At 42.7% G+C, this 12,557-nt stretch overlaps 1 protein-coding gene across 2 annotated transcripts in view; it reads right to left on the bottom strand.

Moving 5' to 3' along the window:
- dmxl2 (Dmx-like 2) overlaps nt 1-7,867 on the bottom strand; it is a 98,419-nt gene extending 90,552 nt beyond the window's left edge. For both annotated transcript variants that reach the window (XM_085804985.1, XM_085804977.1), the window contains exon 1: nt 7,625-7,867. In XM_085804985.1, coding sequence (XP_085661111.1) covers nt 7,625-7,711 — 87 coding nt within the window. In that variant the 5' untranslated portion in view covers nt 7,712-7,867. The remainder of the gene's footprint in view (nt 1-7,624) is intronic.
- Nucleotides 7,868-12,557: the final 4,690 nt, after the last annotated feature.

The raw sequence follows: 12,557 nt of genomic DNA, 5'->3' as shown, positions 1-12,557 counted from the left end.
CGGCTCAGGTGGAGGTGGCGTCTGTGAAAAGTCACCGCGGTAACGCAGTGAGGAGGAATGGAGCGTTACACTGATGCTGCATTCACCTGCAGGATTGCAGGTGAATGCAGGTGAATGCAACATCAAGAATACGTTCCGACCTTTAAAGTTTGTCCCTCCCCTGGTTTAAAATGTGTGTTAATGTGAACAGTTCATCCAGCGGCTGTCGTCCGTCTGCCATCTGCCCAATTTCATGTGAATGCAGCATGAAAAATACCATTGAGTTGCTTATGATATACAACCGCAATGCTAGATGGGAGGAATTCCTACACAATGTACCTTTAATGAAGCTGTGTTATTAGATGTATACAACAGTCAGACAGAGTCACATCGCTGCCTCTAATAAACCTCTGTCACACATTAACAGTGACAGAAGCAGCACAGCGACGTGTCAGGTGCTTATTATCATATCTCTCTACTGGAAACATAATTTACATGGATTATCTGTAATTTACAGGAAGGAAGTCTGTTGTTGTTGTTGTTGCTGTGACTGTAAATCCATCTGCTGTGTTTTAGGTTGGAGCCACAGACACAGAGACCAAACTGACCTCTGACATGAACACTGAGGGGGGGGTGAAGACCAGTAAACGCAGTCATGTGCTGTGGTAATGAAAACTGATAAGAGGAAGTGAGAGAGAGAAAGAGAGAAAGAGAGAGATCACTTCTTCCTTCGCTCCTTTTCTCACAGTCGGTCATGTGAACAGTTTCACAGTCACAGCTGCTCACACCTAGAAAAACTCCTCACTGCAAATACCTACACACACACACACACACACACACACACACACACACACACACACACACACACACACACACACACACACACACACACACACACACACACACACACACACACACACACACACACACACACACACACACACACACACACACACACACACACACACACACACACACACACACACACACACACACACACACACACACACACACACACACACACACAGTGACCTCTGAGCTCTGACCTGTAGTAACCTGTATGAAGACACAGCAGCAACACACACAGACACACACACACGCGGACTTTGATCCCAGGGCCTATATAGTTATACCCTACACTACTCACAAAAAGTCAGGGATATTTGACCAGAATGTCCCTTTAAACAGTTCCTGCTACACTACAGTGATATTCTATCATGAATGAATGCAGGCCTTTTAAAGGACAATTCCGGGCAAATTCAACTGGGGGCTGCATGTATTTTCCTAACATTTTAGGTCTAAAAGAAGGAATCTGAAGATTTTCAGTTTAATTTCTCCTGTTTTGCGGTAGTTGTGTCTGTCCTCGCATCGCCACGGCAACGATGAATGGGAGCGGATTGAAGTTCTGCTGCTTAGGCTGTTTCCATCCCTCAAAGCCACAGACAGCGTCAGATGGAGACTCAAACATGCACCCAGAAGTTTATTTACAAGCAAGCCAACATGTTTGTAAAACTAGATCTGATTCAAAGTCTCACGCAAGACCCAAGTTGACGCTCGGTGTGTTCACGTGCAGTCGGAAGCTCCCGTTTGTGTCATAAACACAGGAATATCAACTCTTGACTTGCTTGAAGTAAATACAGAGACTGATGATGAAAAACTGTCCCTGAAGGCAACGTGCATCAGCAGTTGTGCATGTATTTCCCTCTAAAACAACTCTGTCTGGTAACGTTGTGTTATTATCTCATAGCGTGGTGAATGTGCAGCTCACAACTTGTCCACCAGAGCGTTGTGGAGTTGTTGGATTGTGTATTTGAGTTTGATGAGGGAAACCAAGAAATCCCATGAGCCTCCGTAGCGTAGCTCTGAGCAGCTCACGGCTCTGCTCCGCCGTTCTAAAAATAGCTTGCACCGACAATTAAAGGTAACAAACCTACTGCTATGACTATAGGGGTTATGGCAATGGGCCAGTCTGCCAAATTGTCGAACTATCCCTTTATAGCCTCTCTCCTCTCAGGCGGAGGACGGGTCAGCGGTTCAAGACGTGAACCAGACTGAGGACATTCTGTAAAATTCACGCTTGCACAATATTCAGGATTGATGTAATCTCAGAAAGTCCTGTCTGACATTCTCTCTACAACAACAACTCCACCTGAAGCACTGAGCAGCAGGATGATGATGATGATGATGATGATGACGATGATGAAGACGATGATGATGATGATGAAGACGATGACGAGTGTATGAACTCTCTCTGTTTCTAGCTCACACATGAGTTCTATTTTTAGCTCCTCAGACATCTGCAGGTTTGCATCAAACCCAACAAACTGGTTTAATCTGCAGGATTCATTCATTCACTTCTTCTCTTCTTTTCCACGGCGCAGCCTTTCACGTTCAAATCTCTTAAAGGGGCATTGTGTAACTTCTCCTGTTATCTATTCATGAGAATCGATTATTTGGTTCTTCAGTCTGTTTTTCATTAACCAGTAATCCCCTCCATCAACAAAGCGAAGTGTTCCTTTCAGCTCTGAATTATCCGTTATCAGACGGCTGTCACTAACAAACCAGATGTCATTTTAGTCACAGAAGTCCAGAGAAAGCCGGTAAAACGTGGGTCGGGTAAACAATACCACATCGCCATGACAACATATTGTCACGTGTGTTGTTTTGCCTCGTGCTGACGGACCACTTGTTTACATAGAGGCTTGTTTATGCCGTTACGTGCAGCGGCTGTCGTCCGTCTGCCGTCTGCCCAATTTCACCTGAATGCAACATGAAAAATACGACTGAGTTGCTTGTGATATACAACCACAACGCTAGATGGGAGGAATTCCTACACAATGTACCTTTAAAAATATTGCAAGAGTGATTTATGAGCTTTTTTCAAATGAAAACATCTGTTTTTTTCTAATAGGGTAAACTTCTTAGTCTGTTCATCTCTCCTCAGTCATTTTTATAGATGCAAATGGGATTGGGATCTGACAAACTGAACTGCACTAGTTGTCTAGTACAGTTCAGTGTCGTCCGTCTGCTGTCTGCCCAATTTCACGTGAATGCAGCATGAAAAATACCATTGAGTTGCTTGCGATATACAACCACAACGCTGAGGAATTCCTACACAATGTACCTTTAAATGATCAAATTAATCAAACAGCCCATAATGACAAAGCAGAAAAACAAACTGCAGAGTCGTCGTGTCCTGTCCTGACTCTGGATCAGTTCCATTAACACTTAGGTCACGTCTGAGATGTTTCTGCAGCTCCATCACAGAGAAAAGTCAATTAGACTGATTGGATATGAGTTGGTAAAAAAAAAGACCAGAAAATGGCCGTCGACCAACAGCATCCATCCCATCATCATCATCATCTGACTCAGCCTGACCAACATCTGCAGGAGGAAGAGGCTGCACAAACAAACCTGTCCAGTCATTGACCAAATTCTGCTGAGTCATCACAGGTGCAAGATCACAACCAGGAAGGAAACGAGTCGGAGCTGGAGTCTAATGCTCCTTTCATGGCGGCCGTAGGTTAGTGGCTCTGTGTGTGTGTGTGTGTGTGTGTGGGGAGGGGGGGTTGGGGTTGGGGTTGGGGGTTAGGCCCAGGAGCCCTGGGGGGGTCAGTGTGAGTGTAACTGCATCGGACACGATGTCTAGTGTTCTTCAAATACCCTCAGACACAGAGAGAAAACACCAAGCACACACACACACACACACACACACACATACAGTGGACGCCCTGTTGCATCATGGGAGGTTGAAGCATCGCCACCAGCAGCAGCAGCTCCTACTATCTGACCCCCCCGGTACCAAACCCCTGGTGCCTGTTTACATCTGGAAACTGCCCTGATCTGATCTGATGTGATCTGATCTGGGGTCAGTGCAGAGTGAAACATCCTCTCTGTTCAGAAAGTATTCAGACCCCTACACCCGTTTGCTACGACCGTTTTTAATTCATCAGATCGGTCAATCCTCCAATCAGACGAAGCCACACCCCTCCTGTCTGCTCCTGGACGTGCATCATCATCATCATCATCATCAGCTGTGAGCCTTTACCAAACATGTGCAACTGGATGAAACCTGCAGACTAATGCTGCGTTTGATTGCACTCATTGCACAACCTCGGAAAACATGGCCGGCCACAGCGAGCTGATGTTTGTTTGGATGTCTTTCGAGAGCATTTAGAAATTATTCTGGGGAAGTACATCAGCTACTTAAGGGAGAGAGAGAAAGAGAAACATCGTATGCTGTAAGTATATGACTTCTGCAAGTCGCGCAGGTGTCAACTCTCAGTATTACACCTAAATATTATCATTATAGACTACTGTAGTTTAAATATGGGAAAAACTATAATGTTTTGAACACTGTTACTGTGCTTTTTCGTCCCTACTACGCTCACACAAACTCTTTAATTAACAGAGTGGGAGTGCAAATACCATTACAAAGTAATCCTACACTTTTAGTAACACAAATGCTAAATTAAACGACACATAACAGACTAAAGGTTGAGGAGAAAGTGACTGTTTCCTTCTCGCGGTGTGCAGCGCCATTTTGCTTTGACGTTTTTCCACGTATTTCCGACCTACTCGCGCCGCGGGAATGTAATAATCACGGAGGACGTCTGTGATCTTGATCCCGTGCGAATGCGCCATGTCTGTAATTTCTAAAGTAAAAATTCCACCGTAAATTACCGACCATATTTCGCCAAACACAGACGTCCTGTGATAATACTAGTCCCGTGCGAACCTGCATCTCAGTGATTGGGGGGTATTTGTTGTTTTTATTGTGCGCCTTTTTATACTTCTTTCCCGGTTGAAACATGGAGGCTGCGAGGGAAATTATGAGCGGCAAGTCTGACACCATTTCAGGTGCAAATATTCTCGTCTCAGTACTGGAGACCCATTCGAAGAAACAGCAAACTCAGATCCATAAAAAGAGCAACATTTCGGAGGATATAGAGATGGACATGCGTAGCAGCATGCAATACAAACGCCATGACGGCCTGTTATCCCGACAACTGCACACTGTTACAGAGTCAGGTTGCTGCTTTGACATTTTATGACGACTACATACCAGTACACTATGTGCACAGCTTTGACGTCATATCGGAGCCTTAAAGGTATAATGTGTAGGAATTCCCCCCATCTAGCGGTGCGGTTGCATATCTGAACGTATTCTTGATGTTGCATTCAGGTGAAATCAGGCAGACGTCAGACAGACAACAGACGCTGCAAGTGGTCCGCCAGCACGAGGCAAAACAATACAGGTGTGACGATATGTTGTCATGGTGATGTCGTATTGTTTACCTGATCCACGTTTTACCGTCTTTCTCTTGTGGAGTAAAATTATTTTTGCTAATAAAAAGCCAAATAAGTTAACGTCAGTAAATTTGAGTAAAATACAGACGTAGGGGGGTAATTTACAAAGTACTAGACATCCCCAGGTAGCCTAATACCAACCTCGTGCGAATAGGGCAACTATATAACTCTGGTTTTCATAGCATACGTTCAACCTGTCAACACATGCAGCGTCTGTTGTCTGTCTGACGTCTGCCCGATTTCAGGTGAATGCAACATCAAGAATACGTTCAGATATGCAACCACACCGCTAGATGGGGGGAATTCCTACATGTTATACCTTTAAACCACTCAGATCAGTTATGAAAGATAATCCAGCCGCACAGTCATCATCATCATCATCATCAACATCATCATCATCATCAGCTCTCAACACAGGAGCTGATTCAACACGTTAGTTTCACGCTCCAGAGGCGTTCAGAGCTCAGTCCTCTAGTCTCTAGGCTTCACACAGGGAGGAAACACAAAGATATTAAATATTATAGACAGATGGAGCTGCTGCTCGTGTCTGGATGCAGCAGCTAATGGAGTATTGACCGGGATTCTGCGATTCTCCGTCATCCTGAGGCACAGTCAGTCGGACATGAGAGGGATGGGATGTTGGGAAGTTGCCAGACTTGAGACAAAAACACGACAGTAAATATAAAATCATCAGGACGTGACGTGTCCTCTCTGATATTTGATATGTGAATGTGAATGTGCAGAGAGAGAGAGAGAGAGGTTGGATCAGCTCCTGGTCCTGTTGCAGAACTGGAGACTCGAGTCCTGAGACCACATCTTCAAGGTCTTGGTCTTGGTCCAGACCAGGGCTGCAGTCACATCTTTTTTAACCACAAATGTCTCACTTTGGTTTCTGTGATGTAATTCAATTAGCTTAGTTCCAGATAATTCAAATAGACCGAATCTCCTTGTTGTTTACAACTACTTCCGGGTAGAAAACCAGCACGTGTAGTCAAGACCACCAACCGAACCTCAGACCAAGACCACACTGCAAAAACTCAAAATCTTTCCAAGAATATTTGTCTTATTTCTTGTCAAAATGTCTAATTTCTAGTCAAAACTAATCTATTTCCACTTAAAATAAGACTCATCACTTAAAAATTAACTTGTTCTTAGATCATTTACAGTTGTTTCAAACAAATTTTCACTTGAAATAAGTAGAAAAATCTGCCAGTGAAAGCAAGTTTTATGTGCTTGGAATAAGGAAGAAAAACTTGCTCCACTGTCAGATTTTTCTACTTATTTCAAGTGAAAATCTACTTGAGAGAAGTAAAAAGTGTCTAAAGACAAGCTGCTTTTTAATGTGATGAGTCTTATTTGATGTATAATTAGATTAGTTTTGACTAGAAATGACATTTTGACTAGAGATGAGACAAATATTCTTGGTAAGATTTTGAGTTTCTGCAGTGTGGTCTTGGTCTGGGGTTCGGTCGGTGGTCTTGACTACTGTACATCACTAGGTCCTGGTGTGAACAGGTCCAGGTCTCGGCCCGGTGCTGGTTGATCCCTCTGAACAGTAGAACAGTAGAGCTGCAGCCGGCCCAGCAGCACTCACATAGGACACAGATGGTGTGATGAAGATGAAGAAGATGATGCCTGATGTCTCTTATTTTAACATTTTTACCATCCACCACCCAGCCCCCCCCCCTCCTCCTCATCATGTGTCCATATAAGGCTCTCTACGTCACGGCTGGCGCAGCTGATGCTGGGATGACAGCGAGCTAATGATCCGTGAGAGGGATTTAACGCCAAATGGTAGCGAGCTTAGCTTTAGCCACACACACACACACACACACACACACACTGAAAACACCGCACACACACATTGAACACACACACACACACACACTGAAAACACCGCACACATACACACTGAACACACACACACACATACACAGCTCTTGTCTTCACACACTGTGCTGCTGCTGGTGCGCAATATTCAGGTTACGCGCGGCTCGTTACGCAGGGATTCCCTTCAGCTAAAGGTCACCTGGAGCTGGAGCTAAACCTCCAGGCTGGGGGGGGACAGGGGGGGAGGAGGGGGGTAGGCTGGAGCAGAGGATGCCCCATTGCCCCCCCCCCTCCTACCCCCCTGTCCGCCCCGGTTAGCCTGCACTGCGCTGCTAGCCAGAACCCATCCACTGCCGTTGTAACATTAGCCAGCCAGCTAACTCACTCACTCATTCACTCAGTAGCCTGCATGCTAACTGCCCTAGCTAGCTATGAGCCTCTCTCTCTGTGTCATCCTCCTCCTCATCATAATAAATCTATTCTACAGATGAAGGCTGCTGCTCACCGTGAACGGGACATCGTGCACGCTCCCCACCGAGTAGCAGCAGTCCCCCGGGTTCACAGCCCCGGTCAGAACCTGGTGCAGATGCATCTTCTTCCTCCTTCTCTTCTCTTCTCTTTACGTAGCTGCAGTCAGTTTATTATCTGGATTATTATGGATCTAGATCTAGTCCAGGCTGCTGCAGCGGGTCTGGGTCTGGGTCTGGACCGGGGCTTCCATCAGCTCGGTGCTCGGCCTGTGTCCTCCTCCTGCTGCTGCTCCTCCTCCTCCTCCTCCTCCTCCTCCTCTGCTCCTGCAGCTCCGCCGCTGCAGACGGAACAAGGCCGATGTGTGTGTGTGTGTTGTTAGATCCGTGTGGATGATGAGCGCGCACCTGGACCGGCCTACTGTCACTCAGCCCTGTTCGAGTCCCTGTCCGAGTCCCTGTCCGTGCTCACTGTCAACACCATCCTCCTCCTCCTTCTCCTCCTCCTCCTCACGATTTAGTCGTGAACGCCGAGGCAGCAGCAGCAGCAGCAGCAGCAGCGGATCTCTGCAGCGAACCTGACATGCGCGTTCACGACGTTATCCAGGCACGACTGAATCCTCCTAGATCCGAGGGAAGTAGATCTGCACCGTCACCTACTGCTGCTGCTGCTACTGCTGCAAAAACTCTAAATCTTACCAAGAATATTGTCTTATATCTAGTCAAAAATACATTTAATTAGGTTATTAATAATAAAGTGGTTCCAATAAGTTATTAGGAGTTGATATGACTTCTTTCTGAAATAAAGAGCGCACACTGCAAAAACTCAAAATCTTACCAAGAATATTTGTCTTATTTCTAGTCAAAATGTCATTTCTAGTCAAAACAAGTCTCATTCTACTTAAAATAAGACTCATCACATAGAAAGCTTGTTTTTATACACTTTTTTAAATTTTTCAAGCAAATTTTTCACTTTAAATAAGTAGAAAAATCTGATAGTGGAGCAAGTTTTTCTTTCTTATTACAAGCACAAAAAACTTGCTTTCACTGGCAGATTTTTCTACTTATTTCAAGTGAAAATTAGTTTGAAACAAGTGAAAATGATCTAAAAACAAGTACATTTTTAGGTGATGAGTCTTATTTAAAGTGGAAAGAGTTTAGTTTTGACTAGAAATGAGACATTTTGACAAGAAATAAGACAAATATTCTTGGAAAGATTTTAAGTTTTTGCAGTGTGCAAGAGGAGCCTGGTGTTCGGTACCTCTGGGTCAGTCCATGAAATCGGTGACTTTTCAACTGTGAAAAGTCAAAATTTAAACTATATTTAATTGCTTTTTTTTTTTTTTTTTTTTAAAGTAGCCAGGAATCAAATGACAAGAAATTATATTGTGCCATCTCAGGCTGTGGAATTTCATATTTTATTACAGTTTTTCTTCTTAATGTTTTACGATACGATACGATACGATACGATAAACTTTATTGTCCGTTCAGGGAAATTTGTCTTGGACACTGTAGCTGCTCCATAAATGCCTTGATGGCCACAATGACAAAAAAAACAATACACCTCAGCCATATCAATCCAGCACACAAGACATAACAGCATTGCACATATTCCATAACATAACACATATTGCACATATTCCATAACATAGCACATACATGCACCTGGTAATCTTGTCAACCCTGGCTGTTACCAACCTAAGCTTTACAATAATTCTAATTAGTCTCTGTTTTCATTGAGATTATTTTCTAGGCTATATACAGTCTATAATAGTTTAAATTATATAATTTTATAATTATAATTTTATCAAATTAATGACAACAGCAGGGTTGATGTTATGGCAACAGGGCTGTAGGCTACCATTATTTTTCTAGGGCTTTTTGGTTAGGGTAACAGGGGACATCGATAAATTGGTCAATATTTATAATAATCAATATATATTACAGTATTACCAAAAACAAAACACTGTTTTACAATAATATCATACTTAAAACAATATGTAGCCTAAATGTGAACATTTTGCCAACATTTTACAAATTAAAAGTCCTGTTGACGTACAACAACAACAACAGTGAGGGACAGGCCAAAAACCTCACCTTCATCAGCATTAAAGTCATTATAATTATTTGAAATAATATTTGATTGACTTTAATTTGATGTTATAGTGAGGAGAGAAGACATGGAAATGTTATATTTTTAAATTACATATTAATTTGTTGTTTGTTATCGTAATTTTATGACTGATTACTTCTTGGGGAAGCAAAAGTTACCGATTTTATGGAATGACCCTTTTATCTATTCTAGAAGAGGACACAGAGGACAGTGTGTCTCCGCCTGGTTTCCTGCTGCTGCTCTGTGGGAAACTGCAGCGCAGATCTAGTTCATTCATGTCTATGTGCACGGCGAGTCAGTGTGTAAAGCCAGGCAGCCCCTCCCCCCCACCGCCCCCCCTCCTCCCACTTCATTGATCATAAATGTGGAGTCTGGTCTGAGCCACAACCAACACAACAACAACGGGTCCAAACGATCAACTATAATGATCAAACAACCAAATATATATATGCACTGCAAAAACTCAACATCTTACCAAGAATATTTGTCTTATTTCTTGTCAGAATGTCTCATTTCTAGTCAAAACTAATCTCTCTCTCTCTCTCTCTGTATATATATATAGTATAAAGTGTAATGTTGCATAGGAACAGCTCTTTGTTCTTTGTTAGAAGAACCAGGTTCTGTTAGTGGAGGCTCTGAAATGTTCCTATGTCAAGTGTGTCGCTAGAGAAGGAACCATGAAATAAAAAACAATAAAAAGCCTCAGGTGACTTGACTTCAGGTGGACGAAGGCTGAAGATGGGTTTGATAATATTATGAGGAATGAAGGAGTGATCTACAGAGATCTGGTCCGGTCATTCTTCGTCTCTGCCCAAGGAAAACCTTTATTGCAAAAAGCAGTGGAAACTCTTCTTTGACGCATGCATAAAAGACACATAAGTTAAAGACACAGTTTAATATAAAACAAACAACACATAGATACATAATAAGACATTAAAAGGACATTAAAAAGATTTCATGGTGAGTTGGAATGAGTTGTTGGTAGAGATGTCACGATTACTTGTTTTTACAATTTCACAATTAATTAATCGTAAAGATTCCTAAATACCGTCACTTCCCAAAAAAGATTATGTTGGAACCGTATCGGCAGATTTGTGCCAAAATAAAGGTGAATGCACAGATACTGGTCCGTTTATTTGGTTTATTTGGTATAGATGACAATTTATGACCTGAATATTTCAAACGCTTCCCTGGGGGATTAATAATAGGTCATATATTAATAGATACTTGAAATATTTTGTGTAAAAAATGAGTAATGTAATTATATTTTGACCATATTTGATTTTACACATTCATAGTGTTGTGAAATTAATTAAAGCAGAAGTAAGCAATATTTTTGTGTTAATATAAGTCTTAAATAGTTCTATCTTCCGACAGCAATCACTTACATAGAGTGTTTGGTCTGAAACACGGGTCTGTCAGTCACTCTGCTCTGCTCTGAGCCCAGGAGAAAACTTTTCTCGTATCCTACGGTTTTTATCCAATGAGGAGAGAGAACGGCATAAAGGGGCAGTCCTCTCTGTGTGTGCAGCCAAGGGATGCGCCTGAATGTGGTGACGTAGGGACCAATAGATCCATGACGAGGGCGGGGGCTGCTAACTCCATCGGCTGACAAGACGTTATGGTGCGTTCAGGGCAGCCCGTAACTCGTGTTTTTCCGACCTGTGAAGTCGTGCCAGTTCGATCTGGTACGAGTTCACGGGTCGGAAGTTACGAGTGGCCGTTATAGTGACTTTCACAGGTAAAACAGGTCGGAGAAACACGAGTGGGTTGCCTGAAACGCTACAAAGTCGTAAGTTGTGACTTGAAGCTGTAATTTACGGTTTCAAAAGCCTGCCTGGAACGCAGCATTGGCCAAATCGACCGGATCGCTTATTTCTTCTTTAATGCATACAATTGACAATAATCGCACCGAGAAAGTTTATAATCGTGACCTCCCTAGTGAGGGTCAGGTAGGATAGTGGTGGTGGAAGTGTTTTTTACACAGAGGAAGACAAAGTTGGTCCATCTGCTTCTTTCATGGTCACAACTGTGACTTCTTAAATCTGTGCAGAGCTTCAAATATCTGCTTTTTAAATGTCACAGAGCGGTCTAAGTGCTGCTGCTGCTGCTGCTCATGGTGGATTATAAGACTGAAACCGTCCACGACTGTTTGACATTTCACAGAGGAGTGAAGTGAGAACTGAGTTCATCTCCTTATCTGCTGCTGCTCATTCATCTCACTGACGAGATTTAACACAGCACATCACCATCATAATGTTTATCCTAGTTCCCACACACACACACACACACACACACACTCACTCTGCCTTTGTCACACTCTCTCCTCCATTGTTTCTAGATAATTGATGAGAGGAGTGATAGCCTGGATTCATCATGGCCGCCTGTCGGCCTGGTTACTGAAACCACTCTGACATCATCATCATGACACAAGACGACACAGACACTTCAAAATGACGAGTTCCTATTTATAGGTACAGTATGTTTGAGTACAATGAACACTTTTCTATTCTATAAACTATTGACAACATTTCTCACAAATTTAAAATGTAAAAAAAATATTGTAATTTAGAGAATTTATTTGCAGAAAATGACAGCTGGTTTAAATAATAATAATGCAAAAGAAAACAAGTTCATATTCATCTTTAAACAACACAATATATATTATTTTAACTTAGACGGATTATTAGGGCCACAGAATAAAGTCGTAAAATTACAACTTTATTCTCGTAATGTTATGACTTTTTTCTCGTAGGAAATATACGACTTTATTCTCGTAAATTTAAGACTTTATTCTCGAAGTCTGTCTTTTTTCTTTTTTTTTTCCTAATGTGGCCCTAAAGGCCCCCACATACTCA

This window comes from Trachurus japonicus, chromosome 3, assembly GCF_045865225.1.
Source record: "Trachurus japonicus isolate A0001 chromosome 3, Traja_1.0".
In the NCBI taxonomy this organism is placed as follows: Eukaryota; Metazoa; Chordata; class Actinopteri; order Carangiformes; family Carangidae; genus Trachurus; species Trachurus japonicus.
Note: the sequence above shows the minus strand (reverse complement) of the source record. Positions and strands in the feature narration are given on the sequence as shown.